The sequence below is a fragment of the Morchella importuna genome, assembly GCF_003444635.1.
Source record: "Morchella importuna strain M04M26 chromosome Unknown Morimp01GS037, whole genome shotgun sequence".
Taxonomy (NCBI): Eukaryota; Fungi; Ascomycota; class Pezizomycetes; order Pezizales; family Morchellaceae; genus Morchella; species Morchella importuna.
In genome coordinates, this window is record NW_025763434.1 from 533,755 (window position 1) to 561,480 (window position 27,726).

A 27,726-nucleotide genomic window follows, 5' to 3' on the forward strand; every position below is an offset into this window, starting at 1 on the left:
TAATCATTGGCGAGGCACAGACTCGTCAGTCGTTGCTCCCATGAGTAGATCCTCTTCCTAGCGCTCAGAATGTAGTTACTCTGACAGCTGGTAGCTAACCACACTGCCGGTACTTGCATGTCACTGTGCAGCTGGCTTCTAACAATAACTCTCAGCATGTAACCGGGCCCTGTGGGTACTCATACACCAGACAGTTGAAATGGCTCCGTTACACTACTCCCCTCTTCCAGGATCTTGGTCTCCGAGATCTCTAATCTGTATCTATTGATATGCTATGTGACAAAGAAACTCCTTTGGTGTGGGAGGGGTCGAGAATCTGAAGGAGATGCTACTGGTCTTGAGCCCTCTTGTCTCTGGGCTTCTTGGGATACCTCATATGGAAATCCCGGAGGGCTTCTTCAGCACTCTTCCTGAGATGTTCCCAGGGTTCCCACGTAGCATCCTCATTCTCATAACCCTCCCATAGCACCAGGTATTCTACCCTTCTCCTCTTCTTATTGACTCGGCTATCAGCTACTTCCCGGACTACCCAGTTCTGTTCTCCTGCAATTTCCTCAGGTTCCGGTGGGGGAACTCTTCTCTCAGGGTCTTCTGGCGCTCTATAGGGTTCCAGGAGAGAGACATGGAAGACAGGGTGGATTCCCATTTGCGGGGGAAGAGAGAGCTTGTAGGCACGGGTACCAATAGCTTCTAAGACCTTGAAGGGTCCCATCTTCTTCTGATCCAATTTTCCCAATGGCCGCTTTGTCTGTACATTGCGCCGGTCTAGCATAACTTCGTCTCCAGGCTTGATTTCAGGCGGTGCCAGGGCATGTGCATCATACCACCGAGCCATCCTTAGTCTAGCTTTTCCCAAGCTTGCGTTCATAGCCTGCCAGATAGATTCCCATTGAGATACCATGACCTCGCTTGCTGGATTGTTCCATTCGACACCTTCCTTTGGGGCCGGCCAGTTGGTTCTGGGTTCATATCCATAGTTGGCATAGAAAGCCGATACTTTGGTAGACTCAGAGACCGCCGAGTTAAATGCATACTCTGCCAAAGGCAAAAGGTCCGCCCAGTCATCCTGTTGATATGAACAATAACTCCGCAAGTAATGTTCCAGGGTCTGGTTAACTCTTTCTGTCTGGCCGTCCGTTTGGGGATGGAAAGAAGTGGACATCTTCAGCTTCACATTGAGGAGGCTCATAAGAGATTGCCAAAAGTGAGAGATGAACCTGCTATCTCTGTCCGAGACTATGTCATCAGGTAACCCATGGAGTCTCCAGACTTCCTTCAAGAACAACTTAGCTAAATCTTCCGTTTTATTGAGTGTAGGAAGTGGGATGTAATGTGCCATCTTTGAGAAGCGGTCCACTATTACCCAGATCTTTGTAAACCCATTTGACTCCGGTAATCCCACAATGAAGTCCATAGAGATGGAGGTCCATGGCCGATAAGGTATCTCCAGTGGTTGGAGCATACCAAACTTCTTATGTCTTGAGGTCTTATTCCTCTGGCAGCTGTCACAGCTCCGGACATATTCCTCAACATCCTTATCCATGTTGGGCCAAAAGAAGTTATTCTTCACCCGCTCTAAGGTCTTGAACTGGCCAAAATGGCCTGCCACTTTAGAGTCATGGGTATCGGTCAGGATATCCATCTGGAGCCTCTTGTCCTTGGGAATGTACCATCGATTCTTGTAGAAGATGAGGCCGTCCTTGATAGACAAGTTCTGGTCCAAGTTTGGTTTCCTATCAACCAGGGAGCGGTGCAGTTCCTGCCAGATTCTATCCTCTTTAGCTGCCGCAGATAGGCGCTCTAAGAATGTTTTCTGCAATTGATTCACCCTGACAGCCGCTAGCTTAACAGGATCCAAAACCAATTGACCTGGCCTAAAAAACATCTGTGGCTCCGGCCGCAAGGTTTCACTCCCCTCTTCAGGGCGGTGATCCCAACGCCTTGATAGCACATCAGGTTTGCCATTCCTTTCTCCCGGTCTGTAGACAACTTTGAAATTGTAGCCTGCTAGGTCTTCAGACCATCTAGCTTGCCGTCTAGTGAGAACTTTGGTAGAGTTGAAGTACTCTAAGTTCTTGTGGTCTGTAAAAACCGTGATCTCATGCTCACAACTCTTGAGCATATGCTCCCATTCCCGGAACGAGGCTACAATAGCTCCCATTTCCTTATCATGAATGTCATAGTTGATCTCGGCTGGGGAGAACTTCTTAGAATAGAAAGCTACCGGGTGTAGTTTCCCATCTTCCCCATATTGAGAGAGCACCGCTCCTTTGGCAAAGTCACTGGCATCAGTTTCAACCACAGTTCTTCTGCTAGGGTCAAAGTGGAGAAGGATTGGAGCGCTTGTGAATAGCCTCTTGAGTTCCTCAAATGCTTGTTCACAAGCTGCGGTCCAATACCATTTCTTGTCATTTTGCAAGAGGTCGGTCAGTGGTTTGCAGACTTTACTGAAGCCTTCAATGAAGCGGCGATAGAAGTTTGCAAATCCCAGGAAACCTTGTACTCCCTTAATATTCCGGGGTACTGGCCATTCCTGAACCGCCTCTACCTTGTCCTCTGACATAGATACTCCCTTTTCCGAGATGTGATAGCCAAGATACTCTACCTCTCGGACATGGAAGGATGTCTTACTGATGGAGGCACACAATTTTGCTTCTCTCAGCTTCTGTAGCACCTTCTCAACCAGCCGTTCATGCTCTTCCTCAGTCTCTGAGTAGATGAGGATGTCGTCAATATAGACAACCACTCCTTCATCCAGTAGTTCCTTTAGCACATCATTGATCATTGCCTGAAAGGCGGAAGGGGCGTTGCATAGACCAAATGGCATCACATTATACTGATACAGTCCATAGCGGGTTCTGAAAGCGGTTTTCCATTCATGCCCTTCTGCTATCCTGATCAAATTGAAGCCATTCTTCAGGTCTATCTTCGTGAAGATCTTGGCCTTGAACAACCTATCCCTGAGCTCGCTCATGATAGGCAGTGGGTACTTGTCCTTGACAGTGACCTTGTTCAAACCTCTGTAGTCAACGCAAATCCGCCATGTCCCATCCTTCTTAGGTATGAACAATATGGGTGCCGCTGCTGGGCTGCTAGATCTGGAGATCTTTCCCAAAGACAACTCTTTGTCTAGATACTCCCGGAGGGCCTTCAACTCTGGAGCGGAACATGGGTATAACGGGCCAAATGGGGGAGCGGTACCAGGCAAGAGATTGATCTTCAAATCATTCCGAGAGTGCGGAGGCAGCTCCTGTATCTTCTCTTGACTGAATACATCAGCCCATTCCCTGTAGCGGAGAGGTATCCTTTCAGAGATATCTCCTCCATCCTCATCATGCCATACTGAAGCGGCCAGTTGATACACTACATCTTCTTCTTCCATCAGTTGATATGAAGAGATGGGTTCAAACTTGATCGCTGCTGGGAGACAGTTCTGCTTGCAGTAGTCACTTCGCCAGCTTATGGTATTGAGTTCCCAATTGATATCCGGGTTATGCTTCCTTGCCCATGCAATTGGCAGGTAACCTGATATTCCTTCTTCCAAAGTAGCCACCTCCCATCGGAGTGTCTCCTTGTGATCCCCCATGCTCATGTGGACTGGGTGAGTGTAATACTCTCCTCCGCCCATCATGACATCTCCTTGAGCATCATACATTGTCAGAGGTTGATCTCGCCGCACTAAGGGAACACCATGCTTTCTGACAAAACTCTTGTTGAGGATTGCTCCTGTACAACCGGTGTCAAAGAGGAATGTCCCTTGGGCGTCTTCAACTTTATTCTTGACCGTCCATGACAGTCCTGCTTTCAGTATCGGCCTTTTGCCATGTACTGGTAAGGGTGGAAGCTTCTCTTCTAACCTTCTTCGCTTCTGTGCGGATTCTGGGCTTGATTCTCTTTGTCTTTTCTCCATTGCTAATAGCTGCGGGCACTACTAAGATCAAAAGATCCTTTGGTTCTATTCCCAAGCAATGATAAAGCAAATTATATTGTGTGGTAGTCTGGTAGCGGTCGGAAGTGTCTTGTAGCAAATGTAACTTTGGCAGAGCACTTACAGACCAGCTGTTTCGGGTCATAAACCCATCCTCAGAGTGCTTGGAAACAATCAAATAGGCGGAAACACAATAATTTATTTCAAGAAAAACAAGCAAACAAGACCCAAAAGAAACTAGTAAACAAAGACTCTAGACAGACACATTTTTTCTACCAGATGATTTCATTGTCCGAGTCTTGCTCAGGCTGGAAAACGAAATCTCCTGTAACCTCTGGGAGTACAACAAGTGGTTCCTCTGCTACAACAGCAGCCACTTTAGCTTTCTTCTGAGGATTGGGCTTGCCATTTCCTCTCTTCCGCTTTTGTACCCTCACTGCTGCCACTCGGGCTACTGTTGGTTCCTTGGACCAACAATCGGTCCATTTGTGTCTGGACTTGCCGCACTATTGCACAAGTCAGTCTATGCACTCTACCAATAGGGAGTACCGGAAGGTCATACCTTCAAGCATACTTCTGCTTTCCTTCTTTCTTCTAGAATATCCCCCGGGATACCCTTCAACTCCACCGCTTTGTCTTTGGAACTGGCTTCCTTCTGAGGTTTGGAGGAGCTTGCGGCTTCTCTCTTCCTTTTGGGGTGCCGTTCCTTCTCAGCAGGGGGATCTTTCTTGGTCCTGGCGGGTGCTTTCTCAGCTACTACCGCCTGGTACCTCTCATGGGTGTGTCCTAGCTCCCTTAGAGCAGCTATCCGCTCCATCAAGGATTTTGGCTTGGGGGTAAAGAGGGCCCAACTCATGCCTAGGTCCGGGAGGAGGGAGCTAAGGATCTTATCATCCACTAACTGACCCTCGTAGCCAGTCTTCCACATCAGCTGAATAATACTATTCAGGAAGGAGTCTATTCCTCCCTTAGCTGTGTGGGTAAGGGTGTTCCATTGGGCTACCGCATCATCCCTAGAGATGGCTTCACCAAAGGCTGCTCTGAGGGCATCCACAAAGGAATCCCAGCGCTTCCATCTCTCATCCAACACTACAGGCATTCCAGCTATCCGGTTGGCAGAAGCTTGGTCAATGGAGTTGTGATAGGCTTCATACCACTTGACCGGAGCATCTCCTTCCATCAGGTTGCCAGCATAACGGATCCTAACCTCTTCGGAGGTAAAGGACTGGCTTTCAATGGAGAAGACGTTCTCACATTGCCGGATGAAGGTCTCCACATTATCTGCTTTGCCATTGAACTTGGCCGGAGGGGGTGCCTTGGGTTCTCGGGCCCTGGAGGCAGCGGAGGGGTGCGAGGGGGCCGGAGGTCTCATGAACTGGGCCATGGAGGCCAGAAGCTCCCTTTGCTGCTTCTCCAACTTCTTCCTGAGGTATCTCCGCCACCCTCTTCTGTCACCATCCTCAGGCTCCGAGTCCGAACTATCTGAATCCCCTCCTGGGTTGGGAGCGCCACCAACCGGGGGAACAATTCCATCTCCTCCACCATTACCCGCTGGTTCAGGGTTCTGGTCTTCTCCACCAGGGTTTTCTTCTGGCTGGAGGTCTCTCCTAGGTGACTCCGGGGGTGGTGAGCCTCTGTGGGATTCGGGGGATAACCCTTGACGAACCCAGGCTGGGGGAAGCCCGGAGGGACCCCTCCTAACCGGTGTCTGGGAGTAGTAGTCATCGTCTCCTATAGGCTGTCGGGGAGGCCTAGCTAGGCCACCTGTCAAAGGGCTTGCTGGGGCTCTCTGAGGAGGGAGAGGTGAGCCTCCAATAGCCGCTGGCATCATCAGGGGAAGAGTCCTCTGCCTGATGGACCTGACCGGAAACGCTGCAAAGGGGTTCACCCTTTGGTGGAAAGTTCTCAGGGCCGCTCTGGATGAGGCCCTGGAGTTCTGCGGAGGTGCGGGATTTGGGACAGGTGCTGGTGTGGGCATCCGGGCGATGGAGAGCCTTCCCTCATTGATGGCTCTTTGGATGTCCTCCAGGAAGTTAGGGGGCATCGCCGGGCTTGTCCACTCAATGTCCTCCATCTCATCCGCTTCTAAGTCATCTCTCTGGGCATAACTCAGGAGTTGTGCCTGGACTGAGGAGACTTGTTGTTGCATATAGCCGAAGGCATCTCTGAGCAGGACTGCCTCAGCTTCTTGTCTTTCTTGCACCAAAGCTAGCGCATTGCCGGCTTTGATGACTTCTTGTTGCAGGCTGTGCTTAAGGTAGCTCTGCAACTCCGCGAAGAAGTCCTGCAGGGTGACTTTATCGGTATCTTGCCAGGTGGGCTCACATCCGGGGATGTAGGACTGGAGCGCCGTCCTGGGCTTGTGGATCAACTGTGTTTGACCCTCTTGGAATTCTAAGGCTGCCGGTTGCCATTCAATCTGAAGAGGCACTTGGGGAGCCGGGAGGGCGGACATGTTGTAAGAGGAAAAGAATAATCTGAAGGTGATTTGAGCACTAAAGATTATCTGTAACGGGGGCAGCCTATCTATGTATCGCTAGAATCCAATAGAATAGACGCGGCCGTGCAAGATAGAAATCAGGTGCAGATTTATTCAAAGATACTATCGCTGGAACTCAATAATCTTTAAGGGCTCTGTTACCGATCATTCCAGATAAAGATGAAGATGAGGATTCGGACAGTTGGGCGGGAATGATCCTGAGTACTTATACTCCAAAGGACTCTATTCTCTGCTCCTACTTCCTTACTAAGTTCCGGCGCTGCCTTCCAGTGGAAAGGGAAGCAATACCATCGCTACCCCGCTTCTCTCTAAGCGTGAACGAGTGCTTCCGGTTCCGAAGGCAACCGCCCTTAGTCAAAGCCTTTGTAACACCTGCAGCCGTTGTTGCCACACAACAGGGGGCCTGCATGAATGAGCTGCCGCTCAGGTGTAAGCTTAATCATTGCTGTAGAGCTTTCGCTTATTGTAGACTTCCCAGGCATAATCCTTTCCGTTACCGGCGGACTTCCCATGCTCAGAGGATGTAGAGGATCGCCGAGCACTCAGAGCTCCACTCTGGCTGGCCTTCTAATCATTGGCGAGGCACAGACTCGTCAGTCGTTGCTCCCATGAGTAGATCCTCTTCCTAGCGCTCAGAATGTAGTTACTCTGACAGCTGGTAGCTAACCACACTGCCGGTACTTGCATGTCACTGTGCAGCTGGCTTCTAACAATAACTCTCAGCATGTAACCGGGCCCTGTGGGTACTCATACACCAGACAGTTGAAATGGCTCCGTTACAGCGGGGTAGCGATGGTATTGCTTCCCTTCCGCTAGAAGGCAGCACCGGAACTTAGTAAGGAAGTAGGAGCAGAGAATAGACTCGTTTGGAGTATAAGTACTCAGGATCATTCCCACCCAACTATCCGAATCCTGATCTACATCTGGAATCATCGGTAGCAGAGCCCTTAAAGATTATTGAGTTTTAAGCGAAAGAATCTTTGAATAATCTAAACCTGATTTCTATCTTGCACGGCCACATCTTTCTATCGGATTCTAGCGATACGTGGAAAGACTGTCCCCATTACAGATAATCTTTAGTGCTCAAGTCACCTTCAGATTATTCTTTCCTCTGACAACATGTCTACCCTCCCGGCTCCCCAAGTGCCTCTTCAGATTGAATGGCAACCAGCAGCCTTAGAATTCCAAGAGGGTCAGACACAGTTAATCCACAAGCCCAGGACGGTGCTCTAGTCCTACATCCCCTGATGTGAGCCCACCTGGCAAGATACCGATGAAGTCACCCTACAGGACTTCTTTGTGGAGTTGCAGCGCTACCTCAAGCACAGCCTGCAACAGGAAGTCATCAAGGCCGGCAATGCGCTAGCCTTGGTGCAAGAAAGACAAGAAGCTGAGGCAGACCTGCTCAGGGATGCCTCCGGCTACATGCGAGAACAGGTATCCTCAGTCCAGGCTCAGCTTCAGAGCTATGCCCAGAAAGATGACTTAGGAATGGATGAGATGGAGGATGTTCAGTGGACAAGCCCGGCCATGCCTTCCAACTTTCTGGAGGAAATCCAGAGAGCAATCAATGAGGGAAGGCTCTCCATCGCCAGGATGCCCACACCAGCACCTGTCCCCAACCCCGCACCTCCGCAGAACTCCAGGGCCTTGTCCAGAGTGGCCATGAGAATCTTCCACCAAAGGGTGAACCACTTTGCAGCGTGTCTCGTCAGGTCTATCAGGCAGAGAACATTCCCCCTGATGATGCCATCGGCTATTGGAGGCTCATCACTCCCTCCTCAAAGAGCTCCAGCGAGCCCGCTGGCAGGTGGCCTAGCTTGGCCCCCCCGATAACCAATAGGAGAAGACGACTACTACTCCCAGACACCGGTCAGGAGTGGTCCCTCTGGGCTCCCTCCAGCCTGGGTTCGCCAGGGGTTGTCCCCGGAATCTCACAGAGGCTCACCACCCCTGGTGTCACCTAGGAGGAACCTCCAGCCAGAAGGAAATCCCGGTGGGGAAAACCAGAACCCAGAACCAGCGGGTAATGGTGGAGGAGATGGATTTGTACCCCCGGTTGGTGGCGCTCCCAACCCAGGAGGGTACTCAGACAGTTCAGACTCGGAGCCTGAGGATGGAGACAGAAGAGGATGGCGGAGATCCGTCAGGAAGAAGCTGGAGAAGCAACAGAAGGAACTACTGGCCTCTATGCCACAGTTCATGAGACCTCTGGTCCCCTCACACCCTCCGCTGCCTCCAGGGCCCGAGAACCCAAGGCACCCCCTCCGGCCAAGTTCAAAGGCAAAACAGACAATGTGGAGACCTTCATCCGGCAATGTGAGAATGTCTTCTCCATTGAGAGGCAGTCCTTTACCTCCGAAGAGGTTAGGATCCGTTATGCCCGCAACCTGATGGAAGGAGATGCTCCGGTCCAGTGGTATGAAGCTTACCACAACCCATTGACCAAGCTTCTGCCAACCGGATAGCTCGTGTAACAGAGCCACAGTAGGGCTGTAACAAAAGTACCTGTTCTACCAGTCAAGCCATGCGACCCTAGGGTAATCACCGCTTGTTCTTCATCGATGGGTGAAGACAAGGGCAGATGAGCCCCTACCTCTATTGGTATGGAGGGTAGGGATCCTGGCGAGCAAGAAGTCTTACAAGGCAAGCTAGGCAACTGGACCAAAACTAGAGCAGAAGGATGAGCATGACAAATAAAGAAGGGTAACCCCAAACATAAGTTACCCTACCCTGGCAGTCAATCTTTGAGGCGCAATAACTTAGCAACCGATGCCCGGAAAATATGCTTTACCACGTCAGAAAGGATCCTGACGATGCTCCAGTCCATTTGGGGTGGTTGAATGAACGGATTGCGGAGTTGAGGAAACACTGAAAAATAAACACGTTTTAGACCCCCAAAAATAACCCCCGGAGTGTCGAACCGCCGGAACCCTCCTGTTTCAGCCCGGTGCACCTTTGAGGGGGAGTAGGAGTACGACCCAAGCTACTAAAAGCAAACCTCGCTTTACAAAACACCAAATCTGTTCTAAAACAAATTGAATAAGCAATTGCTATCTGGTCGGTTGTTTCCACTAGTTCTTAGTATCCCGACCAGCTCTTGGCAGAGATTGCGTGATTTGACTTGGGCGGAAGTTCGTCCGAGGTGTGGCAGCAACTCCTCTCCCCCCTCATAGAAAAAAAATTCGCGGTGTCCCCGGACTAGGGAGGAACGGACGGCCTAGAGAGAAAAGCGGGAAAAAAGGGGCGGAACTTCGATAAAAAGTACTCGGTTGCCCCTCAGTTTGAACTCGGGGAGTCATGGAATCTTTACTAGCGAGGAGACCCCTTAAAGTTATTAAGTTTCTAGACTACAAATACGATCAAACAAATAAACTCCATCTTTGGATCGAACGAGCCCAATGATAATCCATCGTTCCCCGTTTACCATTTCTATTTTGCTCGATGTCACGGTCGTGCCCCATCCTAGCACCCCCGTTACAGTATAACTTTAAGCTCCTCACTTAAAGAACACCACGAAAGGGAAAAATCTACCTGAACATCGGGGACCACTCTCAACGCTGAAATAACCAAGCAGTTAGCTTTCTTTTATTCAGCTCGGGCTGGCATGGGAGAGGCTAACACGTTACTATGGTCTCCACTGTATCCGTCAAAGGGTTATAGCGCCCACATTCGCTTAAAGGGTTATAGCGCCCACATTCGCTCAAAGGGATATAGCGCCCAGCTTCGCTCGAAAGGAGACCACATCTAGGATCGCTACTAGAAAATCCTGATAGCCCCATTGACCAGAGGACCCCATTTCCCATCTGGGCCCCAGTCCCAACCAAAGTCAATGTCCCTCCGTCCACGATGACGACAGGCAGGGTCTGGAAGAGGAGGATAACTGGCTTTCTTCTGGCGCCACCATGCCTCGTAATGCGCTTCGAGTGCCAGTTTCTGTCTCTCATTCCGCTCCTCTTGTACCACTCTCTGCCGCATCCACTCCGCTCCCCTCCCATCTCGCTCAATCTCCTCCCGCATCCACCGCACCTGTTCCCGTTTCTCCCTCGCTGCCGCATGGACACGAGCCTGACCAACACTCCTGTCCCCTTGTTGGAAGAAGGGATAAGGACGAGGGAAATCCTCCCGAGTCAGAAACAGAACCTGGTTGAAATGGCCGTCGAAGGTCGAGGTCTCCAAACCTCGAGGAACACCTTGTCTGTGGAAACATTAGCGGGAGTGAGAGGAGGTTACAAGCCCCACTGAACCATGCCTACCTCACAGCACTCCGTGATCGGACAGGTTTCCGAGCAACTCTCCGAGCATATACAGAGTTACCAGCATCCAACTCTAGGAGATCGGTAATAACCGGACATGTTGAGGATCTAAGCCTCGTCTCCAGGCGAGATAGACTAATGTTAGATAAAAGCGGTTGTACGATAGACGAATTGACCGCAATGAACAAAGAGAGGAATAGAATAAAGAAAAGCACTGTTGCTGAGAAGAGGTGATAAATTTGGTGTTGTGTGTGGAAAAATCGAAGTTTTTGTGGGATGGATAGAGGGAATTGATTCTTACCCTCCTAAGTTCGACGGGTACCCCGCTTTTAAAAGCGAACTCCTATCCAAGTTCCGAGGATCAACGTGGTTACCCGTAGCAGGAGTTCGGTCTGGTTTTAACCGAACCCGACACTAACTGTCGGAAGAGACAAGGACACCGAGTTTACCTGGTCTGAGGAAGGCGTGCGTGCGTTCGAATTGCTGAAAGAGGCGTTCCAATCCGACCCCGTATTAGCCCTCTTTGATGCTGAGCTTGCCACCAAGGTTGAGACCGATGCCTCCAACCTGGCCAAATCTAGCATACTGTAACGGCAATATTATATTTCGGCTAAGGTGATAGATTGGGTTGTGAAGAGAAGGAATCGCGCAGTTGGACTATGATTTGTAATGGGTTTTCTGTTATGTTCTTTCGGTTTCCGTTACGCAAGATATTGGTCATCAACGGACTAGGAGTTGGATATATAAGGGGGTGTTGTCTCGTGCCTTTTCATGTTTTCCTTCCTTTCCTCTTCTCTTCACGGAACCTCCTGTATCTACCCTCGCAACACCAAAACTTTCGAACGATAAAACTTTTGGCCTGCACTTTCGATAAAACTTTTACTCGAACACGATCCTGTATGTCAATAGACTCCGTAATCTATTGGTATCTTATCGCACATCTGTTCGTACGCGAAGTCATCCACGCTCTAGTCCCTGAGTTGTGAACTTTCTACCCCTCAAGCCCTCGCCTAAAGTCTCGCGACCGCAGCGAAACCAACCAACAACCTGGCCTCACCACCCAACCCACCAAACACCGCGGGCAGGAAAAGAACTCTATCAGAAGTCTTCCCAAACCCAACTCGAACCGGAACATCAACCATGTCCCAACAAGCCTCTCTGAGCTCCTGGTTTGCAGGAGCCCCCCCCCCAGGAACCCCAGCCCCCCCACGCTTTGCCGACACCCAATCCAGTCAATCCATCCAACAAACACAGTCCACCACGATCGAGCAAACCCAACCCAGCGGCGAACCCTTCTCTATCTTCGCCGAATATACCCAATACAATGAACCATACGCACCAAAGTATGACTACATCCACCCTAGCATCGTCCCCCAAGAAACCCATGCCAGAATGGATCTCAATTACATCTCGTGGGTAATTAGAAATGCCCTCACCGTGGCGCTCGAACCCCTCAACAAGGCAACCGAACAAACCAACAAGAATCTGAAAGCCACCATCGAAGTCCTATCCGTCCAAAATGAATCCCTCAAGCACACCGTCGACACCCTGGCCAAACAAATGTTCGAAATGACAAAGAACCAGGACAAAACATCCGAGAAACTCCACCGCCTACAACACCAACTCACCAATCTCTCCATCAACAGGCACAACAACCAAATGGCCGCCGAAGGAAGAACTGCCACAACCACCGCCGCCGTCACCGCTGCCACCATCCCCGCCCCTCCCCCCGCACCCATCAATAACTCCAACCATGCTCAACATCAACCAAAAGGAAAAGGAAAAGAAACACCAATCCCACAAGCACCAAAATCCTACGCATCCATCGCAGCAGGAAACGCCAACCCCGAATACACCATGGTCACAAACAGGAGGAAGCCCAAACCTAAGGTGGACCCACTATTCAAACCAGAAGTCACCAAAATCAACAGGGAAATAGTCATTGAAACAAATAAAGAATCACCAGTCACCCCCTCCGACATCAGAACAAGAATCAACTCAAAAATCGAAAACCCAGACTGCCAGCTTATCGCCGCCAGGAAAACCTCAAAGAACAACATCGTGCTAGAAACGAAATTTGCTACCCCCGCCTCAAAAGTCTTCGAATACAAACAAGAAATTGAATCAGCCCTAAGAGAACTCAAGGTCCCCTTCGTTGACATAAGGGTCAACTCCAGATGGTCCAAATTTATCGTACACGGAATCCCAACAACAATCGGAGACGGCTATGAAGCAGGACAGGTCATGGCCTCAGAAGTCAGAAGCAACTACGGAACCACCTTCGAAATGGCACAAATCCCCAGATGGCTAAGCAGACCTGAGGCTAGAGCAGGGAAAACGCACTCGTCAATGATCATCGCACTCCCAGGACAATATACAAAAGACAACCTCGGACTGAGATATCTTACCCTATTCGACCGGCAATGCAAAATCGACAACTACCTCCCAGCCAACCCAGAAACCCAATGCTCCAAATGCTTAGAATATGGCCACCGACACGAAAGATGCTCCCACCAAACCGGGAGATGCGGACACTGTGCAGAGGACCACCAAACAAAGGAACACCCATGCTCAGAATGCCCAGGAGGTACCAGATGCATCCATACACCCATCCGATGCTACCACTGCAAGGCCCCACACAAAGCAACAGACGCCAACTGCCCAGAACGTACCAAAGCCCGCATCATAAACAAACTTGGACCAGACACAAACCCAAGCCCACTACCAATACCCATCGTCATCCCGGCCCAAGACCCCCCCCAAGAAGATGCAGCCATGGATAACACCCAATGAGTCACATCAAAAGAACAACGGCCATCGCACAGCAACTGAACTGTGCGAAAAACGAGCTTACAACAAAGTCAGTAGTGGAGGAAGCAGAACAGGACCACAACATACTTTTCCTTTTGTTACAAGAACCATGGAACAACAAAGACGGCCACCCACCGGAATCCCCTCTCTTTTACCTATTCACAGCCAGCAACAAGGGCACTAAAGCCGCCACATACATCAGGAAACACGCCAACCTGAAACCAAAACACCACTACACCCACAGTAATTTCATCGTCTCCGTCACAGTGGAAATCCAGAATCAGAAAACACAGATCCTCAACATATACTCACCAGGACGAAGCGGACCCTTCGCAGAAATCTCCAGACAGATAACCACCATCCAAAACTGCCTCGTCATGGGAGACTTCAACAGCCACCACCAACTCTGGTATGGGCACAGATCCCACGACTACACCAACACAATCAGAACGGACAAACCCGGATCCAGGAAAATAAAGAGATGGATCGATCGACAAAGGCTATCCCTACTTAACGAACCAGGCGAATTCACACATTTCCCCAGAAACAACAACAGACCGACCATCATTGACTTGACTTTAGTCAAAGGACCAGTACTGGACCATGACGTCCGGTGGAACATTGACCGACATGGAGCCGGATCCGACCATGGGAAAACCATCCTACAACTACAATAGAGAAGCCCCCCCACACCCCCAGGAGACTATGGCACAACGAATTGGGAAAAACTGGAAGAGAACATCTCAGGCCTCCAGTTCCCCCCCGAAGCATGGGAATGCCAGAACCACACAAAGCAATCGGTCGACTTCATACTCGAACAATAGATAACCTGATAGATCAGGTGACCCCATGGAGCCAAGGACACATCAAATCTAAGAAATGGTGGACCCCAGAGCTGAAAGAAATCAAATCAACCCTCAACACACTAGAAAGGAAAGCAGAAACACCCAAAAGGACGAAGAAGGGAATCTTCAGGAAAACCAGCAGAAATGGACGGCAGCAATCCGAAGCCAAAGCGGAACAAAGGGAAAAAGAACTCACAGAGGCCAAGGGAAGTGCCATCTGGAAACTATCAACACGGGGAAAACAAGGGACATTACAATCCCAACTATACAAGGTGAAGAAACGTTTGCGGGGAAGTGCCAAGCTCTAAGAGCCCAACTCTTCCCCACAAATTGGACGTCCCCCAACAACCCCCCACTCCAAATCAGACCCCCATCCTTTGACCTTAGTGACGATTTCCAGGAAGTAACAACAGAAGAAATCACGTCCGCAATCAAATCATGCCCAGCACATTCGGCCACTGGCCCTGACAACATACCATATCCTTTCATACAGGCAACAATTAAGTCAAACACCCAACTCTTCCAGGACATGTTCTCAGCCATGCTCCGACATGGAGTCCAACCGGACCGATGGAAAGTGGCAAAATGCATACCAATCCCGAAACCAGGAAAATCCGACTACTCATCGGCCAAAGCCTACCGACCCATCTCCCTACTACAATGCTTTAGCAAAGTACTGGAAAAGATAGTGGCAACAAGATTATGCACTGCCGGAACCATCCTGGAAACCCTTAGTAAAGACCAATTCGGAGGCAGACCAACTATCTCAGCGATCGATGCCTTACTCCGCACGCTCACGCCCATCCAACAAAACCTCCTGATCAAGCGAACTACAGGAACTACCCCAGACAGACCAGCACTCCTCACAAACGACATACAAGGAGCCTTCAACTGTGTCGACCACCTCCTACTCGCCGAGATCATGACCCAACAAAGATTTCCAACATACCTGACGACCTGGTGCAAGGAATTCAACACCAATCGAACACTTCAATTCCAATTTAACCACGAACTGGAACCACCACGACCATATTCCTCAGGACTACCCCAAGGATCCCCCCTATCCCCAGTACTATTTATGATATACGCCGGGGTAATAACAGACCCCACCAACTCTCCCAAAGAAATCAACACCACCTACATCGACGACGACGCACTCATCCAACTCGCGAAGTCCCCTCTCTTCATCACCAAAAGACTCAACGAAAGGATGGAAGAAAGAATTAAGAAAGCAGAACCCCTTAACATCAAATATGAACCCCAAAAATCCGACCTCGTCTTCTTCAAACCCACAACATCAAGCACCCCGGACCCTAAGAACTCGGTAAAAATCGCAAAAGAAGAAATCCACCCCAAAGATAGACTCAAATACGTAGGAGTCTGGCTGGACTCAACGCTCTCCTTCCGACCACACATCGAAGAAACCATCGCCAAAGGCCTCATAGCCCTAGGCAGAATCAGAAACATCGCCTACCTCCCAGGATCAACAACAAAATCCATCCACCACCTCATCGTCCAAGGTTCCTCCCCACCATCCTATGGGGATCGGAGGCATGGTGGACAGGAGCCGACCACATCCTCCGATCATTATCCCCCCTCTACAACGAAGCCGCCAGGATTATAACAGGCCTACCCCGCTGGACCAAAACCGAAAAACTACTGAAAGAGGCAGCACTTCCCCCACTCGAACACCTCCTCAACCACAAATCGCGGAAGTACGGGACGCGCATCCTCTGCCACCCTGCGGACCACCCACTCAACGAAGGACTCATCCAACTCCTCCCCACCAGAATAAAAAACATTAAAGGCACAGGCCTACATCGGATTGCATCACTCATGCTACCCTTTCAGGAACCAGGTAACCACAGAGAAAGATGGATACAAAACGATACCCTCACCAAACGCATGATAGAAGAATGGAACTCCATCCCACTCATCAACTACCACGAACCAGGAACCCTAAAAATCCCACCAAAGCGAGCAAAACTCCTCCGATCCAAAGCAAAACTCATCCACCGCATACGATGTCAAGTCACTAGGATAGACAGATATGCAGCATTTACGGAACCTGAACCCTGCCAATGCGGCTCGGAACAATCCTCCAAACACACCATGATCGACTGCCCACGATGGACACAACTACGAAGGCCACTTATGGACAAAATCCCGGGGCCGCCCACTTGGGAAAACTGGCTATTACCAACCTCAACGTAGACCTGATTCTACAGTTTGCAACAAAAACCAACCTACTCGACTGGTACGAAATGGACGAGGAGGACCCGGAGGAATGATGATCGGTTTCTTTGGTTTTTTCTCCTTTCTTTTCTGTACCTTCTTTTAAATTTCTTTCATCGTTTCCTTTGTTTCTCTCTTATGTTTGGCGGAGGGTCCGGCGTGCGATAAGTCCTGTACTTCAAAGCAATATAAAAATCCAAATCCAAATCCTGTATCTACCCCAACGAATACTACTTTTGTTCTACGCCTCGTCATAGGGTTCAACTAGTTGTCATACTAGATAGAGCCACTTCGTAGCCCATAGTCCTGAATGCCTATTGTCACGTCCTCGCCTCGGTTGTATTCCTTGGCACCATAGTCCCTACGTCCATAGACCACCGTTACACCAGGTTCCGTTCTTTATCGCCAACCAATACAACACTATAGCCTATAATGTCGGAACACGTTCCTATCGATTACCAACAACTAAGCGACACCCTTCAAACCTTCTTCCAAGAACATCCACAGGTCGATAACACTGTCGGGATAGAAGCTTACGCACTTCTTCAAAGGGCCCAACATGGTCTCGCTCAGTATGCAACGGACTTACAAGAGGTGGAGAGGGAGGCTGGAAATGCAAGGGAGATGTTCGAACGAGACCTTGCTGCTGCCCGAACCCAGCGGGTTGCTGTCGAAGTAGTTGCCCCTGATGAAGAACCGATTGGTGGTGATGATGCCCCACCCGCGCCTCCAATACCACCCGTTGTGGCTACTACTCAGCGGTCGGAAAAGCTTCCAGACCCCGAGGTGTTTAGGGGAGATCGCGATCGAGGAAGATTACACCTATTCAAACAACAGATGAGGATTAAACTATTGGGAAATGCCGACCGCTTTCCCACACTACAGTCCAAGTTATCCTATGCATTCAGTCGACTGAAGGGTATTGCCGCTAATCAATTCTTACAATATGTCGGAGAAGAAGGCATCGCTTTGCCTTCCATGTTGCGGTTTTATGATATCTTAGATACTGCGTTCGGGGACCCTGATCGAATGCGCACAGCTAGAAGGAATCTCAGGAACATCCCCCAGCGAAATCGAACCTTTGCTGACTATTTCGCCGAATTTCAACGGTACGCTGCTGAATCAGGAATGGATGAAGTCTCTCGGATTGAGGCTTTGATGGAGGGCATTAATGCGGAACTCGATGAATCGATGATACACCATGAAACTCCTGCGACAGTAGATGCCTGCGCGACACTTTTGCAACGGTTAGATAATCGACGACGAGCGGCAGAGGCTAAGCGAGGAAGTAAAAAGCCTTGGAGTGCTACTACTGCTCCGACCCCTCGTCCCCCACCAGCGAATCCTGTGCCTACCCCTCGCGCTGCCGCCCCAGCTGTCAATGCACCTATTCCTGAGAACCATCCCTCGTTTCGCCCGGGAGGTGATGTACCAATGGATCTGTCCGGGGGACGTCGTCGCCCCACCCCTACTGAAAGAAACGCCCGCTTAGCTGAGGGCCGATGTTTCTATTGCGGAGGAGTCGGACATATGGTTAGGGATTGCCCCCAAGCAAGGGCAACTGGAAATCAACCAAGGAGACCGGTGATGAGAGGAGCAGCATTGAGGGTAGAGGAAAGTGATAGAAGCGATAACGAGTCGGCAAAAGATTTGTCCCTGCACTAAGTGGCTTAGCCCAGGGACCATTTAAGGATTTTTCTGGAATGCATATTTCTGGTTTTTCGGTATCAGAGGAGGAAATGGATGGGAACCAATTTGTAGTAACTTGTTCAATTTCACAGAATAAAAATACTTTTGTACCCACCTACGCCCTTATTGATACCGGAGCCTCAGGATATGCTTTCATCGATGAATCTTTTGCACGCCACAACAATCTCACCATGACCCCACTCAAAATACCACGCCACGTAGACGTTATAGACGGCAGACCTATCAAATCAGGAAAGATTACTCATATTGTTGATGTCTCGCTAGACATTCACGGCCATCGAGAAACTGCATCATGTTTTGTGACAAAGTTGGGACACTATCCGATTGTGATGGGGATACCTTGGATGCGACGCCATGATGTTACAATTCGACCAAAGGAAAATTTGCTTATCTTCGACTCCCAAAGCTGCTGTCAACATTGTTCGCTTAGTGGAACTGCAATTATGGTTCATGGTATATCAATTCCCCTACCTGAAACTCATACCGTTACCGTCTCAGTGACCGAAAAACCTACATCAGCAAACCTGTAGCCTTCGCCAGACGCCCGGGGCGCTCAGGGCGCTCAGGGCGCTCGGTAGGTAAACTACCTCTCCAGAGATACCGCCAGTGCTCCTGGCGAGGTCTGGCGCACAATATTCCGCCCCAGCGCACACTAGTCCGCACAACGGGCCCCGACACTAAATAATAGCGCCCGGTGTAACTAGGACGTCACTCTACCCGCCAGAGAACGCCAGTTGCACGGTTGGATATCCTGACTGCTCCTGGAGCACTCTTCACTGCTCCAGCGGGCTCTGGGGATAGAATGATTGCCCTGACTCCCCCTGACGTTGCCGGATGGGGTGCTTTGAAATCTGGCTCATGCCCGACGTACCGATTCCTACATGTCGGCGCCCCGTTCTCTCTAGGCATACACCTCTCCGCCGTTCCGGCCTCTGGTATTCACAATTCGCCCATGAGATTACAAAAACATCACTCGCACGACGATCTCTACTGTGTTCAGAGCACTCGCGACTGCACTTTGAGAATTGGTGTATTCAACACCGTGATCCTCCGCCTAATACTAAATACAATACGCCATTTAACACCCTAACTAACCCTAATACAATATACGAATCAGAAGAAATCCCCCACTATCTCCCTTAGCACTCGTGATTGTTCTACACATCCTCCTCCCCCCCCCCTTCGTAATCCCCCGCTACAGGTAATTCCGGCTCTTCTTCTTCCTCCTCCCCCTCCTCTTCGGTGTCAATGCCGCGAAGTCGGGCATTAATCACTTCGTCCTGGGCGCTGTCGGAATCAACCCGACCTCCTGGAGCACTCGTGGGTGTTCTCCGAGCATCTCGGAATGCGGCAAGATCCGCAGCCAGAGCTTCATCGTCCTCGCTAAAACCCTCCTCCGGTATAATCTCAATCGTTACCCCTTTTTTATCTCGTATCTATTAGGGTTAGCATTTAGAATACCACTCGCATTACCGGCATCTAGAAGTATCATACCTTTTCTCGAAGGTTATCTTTGATTACCTCCAAGGTTGCCTCCTGGTTCTGTTTACTTCTCCCCTTCCAAGTGTTGCTCATCCTGTTGAACGTTTCTACTCGTGTTTGGATGTCAGCTTGGCAATCCCGCATAGCCCTAGGAGCATCCGTCATTGCTCCCAAGGCACTCGCCATATCAATGAGGGCATCGGGCCATACTTACTCACAACACTCTCATTCTGCGACTGAAAATCATCAGGCTTCACGTAACTCCCTGTTGACCACGCCCGAATGCCGTGCCAGATCGCCGTCGATATCAGGCAAATAAGGGTAGGGGTTATCCGCTCTAGAAATTCGGGATCCCTAACCCCTCGCATTCTTACCCCATCGAAGTATTTAAAATACAATATATCGATAATTTCCGGAGCCAGGAAGCGCAGTCGGTAGGTCTAGAATCTGTTACCGGCTATCCCGAGTGCTCTCTGGGCATCCACTGGCATCATACCTCGTAATGCTGTTGGGGGCTCAAGAAACGATCATTCTTCAAAAGGTATTCCACTTGAGCCGCCCTCGCCTCAGGCCCCACAAAATCTCCAAGCCCATATATCGTAGAGTCCGCCAGGCGCCCTTTCACCTCGTGCATCAAGTGGGAACGGACACGGGAGTGCAGACTTCTGACCTATCATTCTCAATTATGCTTCCAGAGCACTCGTAATCCTTTTGGGGGCACTCACCTGTTTAATAACGACCTCATCAAGGTCTACTCAACACCCCACTCGGCGACTAGCAGTTGCCCACATGCTCACTACCAGTACCGAAAGTCTTGCTGCAGGTGGAAAGGGCTCATGTAGAAGAGTATGCTCCCCGATTAACACGCTACACTCCTTCTCAATCCTCTGAGCCTGCACTGACAGCACATTTGCACTCCTAGAGTTAGGGACCACAGACCTCTGAGTCAATTGGCTCGAAGGAATGTCGCCAGTGTTCTCAAAGACGTCGTGAGTGTCCTCCGGAATACTAACCTCGCTTCCCGGAATCAAAATACCCTCGCTTTCCGGCATCGGAGTACTCTCGTCCTCCTCCCTAGATGAGGGAAGGTACTCGATTTCGTAGACTCTTCGCGATCTACCTTGACCGTGAAGTTGGCTTGAAGGAATCTGACGACTGCTCACAGAGTTCTCGCCAATTACCTCGCTAGGCGGTGAAGAACGATATGTCCGGTAAGTGGGGGACGACTCCCCGTATCGAGAGCGCATCGAGGAAAAATCGATGTGGCGCGTAGAAGAGGTATACTCATGAGCATAAACAGGTGCAGAGGGCCTAGACTGTGAGGGTGTTGGGGGTGCTCTCTGGGATGCCGGGAGTGCTCTCTGGGATGCATTCTGGCTGGGTGCTGAAGTGGGTGCTGCTCTCCCTTGACCTTGTTTACGTATTACTTTCGCGCCCGGTCGAGTTCCCCTCTGAATCGTTAGCCACTAATACTTACATGTTAAAAAGCATCAATGAGCGAGATAGAGTCGAACCTGTACCACGTCCACCGACACGTTGGAAGAAGCAATGACCTCCGCTACCGCGCCAGTTGGTTTCCTCCGAGCATTGCCCAGTGCTCTGGCAGTAGTCGGCTGAACTGTATGAGGTCTCTTTCCGACAGTCTGAGACTTCTGGGTGTAAGATGGGGGGGGGGCTTGAGGTTCATCCTCATCCTCCTCAGAGCTCTCGTGGTCATTCTCCGGAGCATCATCATAGTCTGAGTGGCTAGTATCAACTATTTCTTCCACATCTGGCGCCTCAATTGCCTCTGGCGCCTCAATTGCCTCAGGCTCCTCCTGCGCTTCAAAATTATCAGTATGATCCTCGGGGAGATGAAATTCTACCCTCCTAGGACTGCTCCTCCCAGTGGGGGTTTCGGAGGAACGGAGAAGACCTTTCCGAGTTATTTGAGCGGCGGTGGTCGATTGACTACTCCGAGTGCGGGCTGGCAGTGGAGTCAATGTTCGGTAAGATATTTCAGACTCGTCAGTCAGTAAATCTTCATGTTCTTCAGGTCGTTTTGGGAGTCGTGGGCGCTTTGGGGCAAGAGGTGCTGAACCGGAGGAGCGCTTGGTGGGAGCCATTCTGATGACTGGCAGGAATATCCGCAGTGCTCTAGGAGCACTCGCGATATCTTCGATTAGAAATCAATTCTTGGCGAGAAAATTTGCGCCGCTAATCAAGAAAAATTTGCACCGCTAATCCTCTTACGGCAGGGATCATCCTATGTTACCACAATTTCTGCACTCAACCGCATCATTTATCATCACTCGTTTTACTGCACTTTCTGAAGCGGTACCGAGTGCTCTGAGAGCAATCTAGGAGTTTGATTCGACTTTGAAATAAAAGCAATGCAATTACTACCTGGAATAATCTAATCTAATCTAATCTAATCTAATCCTATCCGATATAACCCATCCATTGATATACTCTCGCAAGACAAAGGGAAATCCAAAACACCAAATCGTACCGCACCTCAATAGCTATCGCGAGTGCTCAGGGAGTAATCCTAACAACTATTAAAAGGTTAGTGACAATTCCGCAGGAAGGGAAGTTAGAGATTATACCAAAGGGAACTAATGATGCCCACCACCATCACCACCATCACCACCACCACCACCACCACCACCGCCTCCAGCTGGTCCTCCACCACCACCGCCGCCCGGAGGAGGAGGAGGTCCGCCCGGAGGCGGTGGAGGTCCTAGACCACCACCACCACCACCACCACCACCACCACCACCACCACCACCACCACCACCTCCACCACCACCACCTCCACCACCACCACCTCCACCACCACCTCCACCACCACCACCACCTCCACCACCACCACCACCACCACCACCTCCAGCACCAGCAGCCGCGAGTGCGTCAGCAGCTCTCTTGGCTGCTATCCCGGCAGGTGTCCAGATCGTCCCCTGTAAGAAGTTTGGGTCAGCAACCCCGACACCCAAAGGATACTTCCTAAGGTATTTGGGGTCTAAATCGTCGATAGCATCCTGCTGTCTATCGCGACGCCTAACAAGAGTCTGAATTAGCCTTTGATTACTGGCATCAGTTCTAGGCATATATACCCTCAGTCCTTTGGCATTTATCCGGTGCTTTCCCTCCTCGTAATCCGAATCCTCTGCAGGAATATCGATCATGCTATAATCATCTTCCTCAACGTGAGGGAAAGCCGGGTTCAACGGGGGGGATTCCGCACCACCCAGGTTAGCACCCGCGCCTGCTCTGTGGAGGACCGCCAATATCCTCCGAGGCCTGGCATTGCTGTTCTTCAACCAACCTTCGAGCTCCTCTGAATCGGTAATTTGTACCTCCACCGGCCGAACGGGAGGAACAGCTGCCGGGGGGACATTCTCAATTGCCCCCCAGATAGTCCTGACTGCTCTGCCGGGTGCGGTGTGCTTCAGGATCAAGTTGCATAGCTCGGGGAAAGTTATCTTGGTCAAAATTCCGATGAACGAAGGTTCGTTCAGGGGATCATTCCAGTCATAAGTAGGTGGTGGGACGAGCATAAAGAATGCCCCTAGAGCATCGGGGTCCACCACGGTAACCATTATGGAAGGTCGCACGAGTTCCGGAGGTACTGCACGCTCTTTCCCTTTGCGAGAGCGTCTTCCGGCTGCCTGACCACCGCCGTCATCATCATCATCACTATCACCGGCAGCCTCTTTGAACTGACGGTCTCCCTGTCCCCTTGATAACCTATCCTTCATACCAACATCTGCGATGAGCCACTGTAGAGCACTCGCCAGTGCTCTACGGGCATCGGAGTCACCCCCAGTCCAAATTGGCAGAAAACCGTTGAGGGAGGGCAAGTTCATCAAGTAAAGGCATAGGGCATTGAACGCAGCCATACCGGACGTGCTTTTATTGACCCAACCCACATTTTGCATTTCCGCCTTTAGGCTGTTGCGGATGCTGGTGTACACTCTAGGTAGGTTGAGTAGACCTAAAGTCATCTTCGCTTTGCTTGCTTGAGTCATCTTGAATGCGGTCGAGCTCGGGGATGTCTCTTGAATACTCGGGGATGTCTCTTGAACACTCGGGGATGTCTCTTGGACAATCGGCGATGGCTCGGGTCTAATTAGTCTCTGTCGTACTGGTGAGGGGTGGTCTATTAGTTCGGACGGGCTTGCACTAGAAAATAACCGAGAGGGGCGTCGGGGCTTGAATGTAGGGGTCTCCGGTGCAAGAACCTTCGGTGGAGCACTGACGGGTGCTGGTGAGGGAGTAGTAGAGCCTGCTGGGCCTGTTGAGCGGCCTGTTGCTGGGCCTGTTGCTGCTGGGCCTGTTGAGCGGACTGCACTAGACTTGGACCGAGTGAGAACTTGACTTGGGACTATGGTCTTCCGGGCAACGTTCTTTTGTGGAGCACTAGCGGGTGCTGGTGGGGTAGCACTAACCCTAAGTACGGTCGTCCGTACAAGGGCCTCTGGTGAAGCACTGCTGCGTGCTGAGGAAGCAGTGGAGACTGCTGCTAGTGGGCCTGTTGCTGGACCTGTTGCTGGGTCTTGATCGTCACTTATGTATGGTTCAGAGGGTTCGGAACTAAAGTCGGGAAAGGAGTCGGAATCAGTTAGGGTTGCTCCCCAGTTACTCGGGAAGATCCCTTCAGTGTCCGATGGAGCTAGGTTAGTATTTGGCGGAGTCCGGGTTTCAGTCCGGATTGGTGGAGGTACAGGGTTTTGTTTTCGGCTCTTGTTGATCGGGGTGAACCCGGAGAGCACTGGCGACTGCTTAGGGGGTGTTTCTGGTATCTCCTCCGGGATAGGCTTGACAGTTTTGCGGGACGATTTGCGACCTGAGGAAGTTCGGTGTTTCTTATGTTTTCGGGACGATTTGTGTTTCTTGGTTTTTCGGTGGGTCTTTTCGTTATCGTCTTCGTCTATGTCACGCAAGCGCTTCTTATTGGGAAGTTGATTTATGTTCTGTGAGCTACCGGGAGTGCTCTGAGCGGTGTTTGGAGTCTGATAATGTTAATGTATCACTGTGGTGAGTATGGTTCTAAAATTAATTGGATTAGGAGAGAGAAATACCATCTTATTTATAAAGATTGCAAAGGTTAAATCGCTTGAAAACGGAGGAACTTGAAGGATGAGATTTCAACAGGTAATGTTGAAAGCAATGGAAAACTTGAAGTGATAGGTAGAGGAGAACTTGAAGGTGGTTAGGAACTTCTCACGAACTTGAAGGAAGGGAGGGGTGCTCTTATACCGAGTACGATCAGCTTTTTTCTTGAGCTTATCACGCTTCCGAGAGCACCCACGAATGCTCTAGAAGCACTCGAGGGTGCTCGTACTCAATGTTTGCTTCAATATATGACGTTGATCTAAATGCTCCAGGCGCACTCGGGGATGCTCTGACGGTACCAATGGTGACGTCGATAACATTCTGGTGTTGGGGTTGGTGCTTGTGTTCTTGTTGGTGTTGGTACTCTGTCCTCTAGGAAGCTGATTCGGAGAGAATGTATTCTTTGAGCTCGTAGTCGATATTAGTGTTGAATTTGGCGCTGAGAACACTGTCTCGATCTGAAGAGACTCCGCGAGTGCTCAGGGAGAGAGTGCAGATGCTCAGGGCGATAGAATCTAGCATAACTGGCCGCCTGATTGGGGTGGTGGGTGTTTCTTCGTGTTGGTGTTGATGTTTGTATTAGGTTGGTGATGTATGACATCAGACTCGTATTGAAAATCAGCCTTGCCGACCGGGGTGCAGGTGAGAGGAGCCTCATTGGCTGACAAATCAAATCATTCGAGCACTCTGCAGCAGCACCTGCAGGAAAGAGCCTCCTCGGCCTTGGCAGAAACCAAATTTTTAGAGCACTCAGGAGTGCTTTGCTAGCATCATGAGACTTCAATGAAATCGTCTTGCCCCTTTTGCAGCAAGCGGTACAGCTCCTCCGCGAACTTCGATAAACATCTTCGAACTACACATCCATTTGAAGCAGATGAATGGCTGGGAAACCAATTTTTACTCCTGGAGCGCGATCAAGAGGCACCCGATGACACTCACGACAGCCCGGAAGGCATTCACGATTCCTATTCAGATGCCCATGACGACTCGGATAGTTCGGAGAGCAACAGTATCAATTATCATGACCAAGATCCCGATAATAATTCAGATCTGGAATCCGAATCATATTTTATGATGGAAGAGACAGATGGAGATGCAAATAGGCATGAGGCAGCGACAACGATTTACGAGGGTGCTGGGGAGCGTCTCTACCGCTCGGAGGACTACGACGAATGCTCACAAAACCTTCTCCGATACCCGTGGCACCCATTCAACTCAGCATACGAGTTTAGAATGGCACGTTATTTCATACTGTCGAAGGCCTCACAAGGAAATATCGACAGTTTCTTTCTACACGCTCCGTCAAGCAGTGGCGAATGCTCCTACAGGACTGGGCGAGGTTTTATAAAGAGGTTGGACGAAATGAATGACATATTGGGAAAGGCGAGCTGGCATCATTCGGAGGTGGATATTGGGGGAGAGAAAATCCCTTACTATTACCGGGATCCAATGGTAATTGTGCGATATCTTCTAGGCCAACGGGCCTTTCGGGAGTCATTGGTGTACGCGCCAGTGGTAGAGCATAATGAATCTGGCGAGAGAATGTACGGGGAAATGCATACGGGAGATTGGTGGTGGGAGACGCAGGTCTGGTAAGCCTCACAAGTGCTCTAGAGGCAGTCGCTAATGCTTTCTGGACAGAATACCTTACCGGAGGGGTCGACTGTGGTACCAATTATATGCGCGTCAGATGGCACACATTTGACAAATTTTAGTGGGGACAAGAAAGCCTGGCCAATCTATCTTACCATCGGGAACATCAAGTCATCGGTCCGGAGCAAGCCCACCGGGCATTCGTTAATTCTCCTAGGGCTACTGCCAGTCCCACCTAAGCTCGGGAAGAACTCACTCGCTAATTCCGCTTTACGACGTCAGAGTCAAATGGCGCTGCATCGCGCCCTTGGGGAGATCTTTCAGAGCATTCGGGAGTGCTCTCAGGAAGGCGAGCTAATCGCATGCGCCGACGGGTACGAACGTCTATGCTTTCCGGTGTTGTCGGGTTGGATCGCTGATCAACCTGAGCATTCAAACTTACAAAATATTAGTACTAGCTCTTGTCCAAGATGCAAGGTGGAATTCCACAGTCTTGGGAGCACTCGCCGGAGCCCTACGCGCGATCACGAGGATTACCGGGAGAGGGTAAAGCTATTAGGGAGAACCCGGGAAACCTGGGACCGGTGGAATACCTTGTCGCGAGATCAGTAAAGACACTCTTCAATGCTTTCTGGGGTATGCCGAGGGTTAATCCATACGATCTCAACAAACCGGACATTCTGCACAATATCTACCTAGGGATGTTGAAGCACATGATGGAGTGGGTTCAGGCTTTCTTGAAGAAGCACAATCGATTGGGGAATTTGACAAGGCTTGGGCCTCGATTGCGCCTTACCCTGGACTGGCAGTACCGAACAAGGCATATCGTGCCACAACCCAATGGCAAGGGAAGGAGATGAGAAATTGGGGCGGGTCGTTCTTGGAGCACTCGCGGCTGCTTTGAGAAACCCGGGGGTGGCTGTCAGGGGCGACTTCGCAAAGGCATTGAAATGTGTACGAGGCTTAATCGACTTCCACTTAATGGCGCAGTATGGGAGTCATACGACGAGCACACTGAATTATATGGAGAGCTATCTCGAGGATTTCCATAAGCACAAGGATATCTTTTTTAGAATTCCGGGCGTACAAGAGGACGGTTAAGGATGCGAGAGATCGGACAAAAGCTGTGAAGACCTCAGGCTCCCAGAGCGCTCAGCGAGGTTTGGAGGAGATTCGCGAGATACGGGAAAGGTCTCACTTCAACTTCATCAAATTGCACGTGTTAACGGCACCATCGGGAACATGTCGAGCGCTTTTGGGAGCATTCCC

General features: G+C 50.4%; 4 protein-coding genes across 4 annotated transcripts; 2 read left to right on the forward strand and 2 right to left on the reverse strand.

Annotated features, from left to right (window-relative positions):
* Window positions 1-7,547: 7,547 nt before the first annotated feature.
* Window positions 7,548-8,395, forward strand: LAJ45_09632 (uncharacterized protein; the record flags this gene model as incomplete). Its single annotated transcript, XM_046119173.1, has 3 exons — window positions 7,548-7,652; window positions 7,719-8,143; window positions 8,272-8,395. 3 exons carry the CDS (start codon window positions 7,548-7,550, stop codon window positions 8,393-8,395), a joined length of 654 nt encoding a protein of 217 aa, XP_045967743.1.
* Window positions 8,396-8,560: 165 nt separating this feature from the next.
* On the forward strand, window positions 8,561-8,896 carry LAJ45_09633 (uncharacterized protein; the record flags this gene model as incomplete). Its single annotated transcript, XM_046119174.1, has 1 exon — window positions 8,561-8,896. One exon carries the CDS (start codon window positions 8,561-8,563, stop codon window positions 8,894-8,896), a length of 336 nt encoding a protein of 111 aa, XP_045967744.1.
* Window positions 8,897-19,442: 10,546 nt separating this feature from the next.
* On the reverse strand, window positions 19,443-21,872 carry LAJ45_09634 (uncharacterized protein; the record flags this gene model as incomplete). The annotated part of the gene is made up of 6 exons (XM_046119175.1): window positions 19,443-19,721; window positions 19,780-19,874; window positions 19,982-20,207; window positions 20,264-20,437; window positions 20,574-21,218; window positions 21,288-21,872. 6 exons carry the CDS (start codon window positions 21,870-21,872, stop codon window positions 19,443-19,445), a joined length of 2,004 nt encoding a protein of 667 aa, XP_045967745.1.
* A 492-nt stretch (window positions 21,873-22,364) lies between these two features.
* On the reverse strand, window positions 22,365-22,843 carry LAJ45_09635 (uncharacterized protein; the record flags this gene model as incomplete). The annotated part of the gene is made up of 2 exons (XM_046119176.1): window positions 22,365-22,706; window positions 22,838-22,843. The coding sequence occupies 2 exons, from the start codon at window positions 22,841-22,843 to the stop codon at window positions 22,365-22,367; spliced, it is 348 nt and encodes a 115-aa protein (XP_045967746.1).
* Window positions 22,844-27,726: the final 4,883 nt, after the last annotated feature.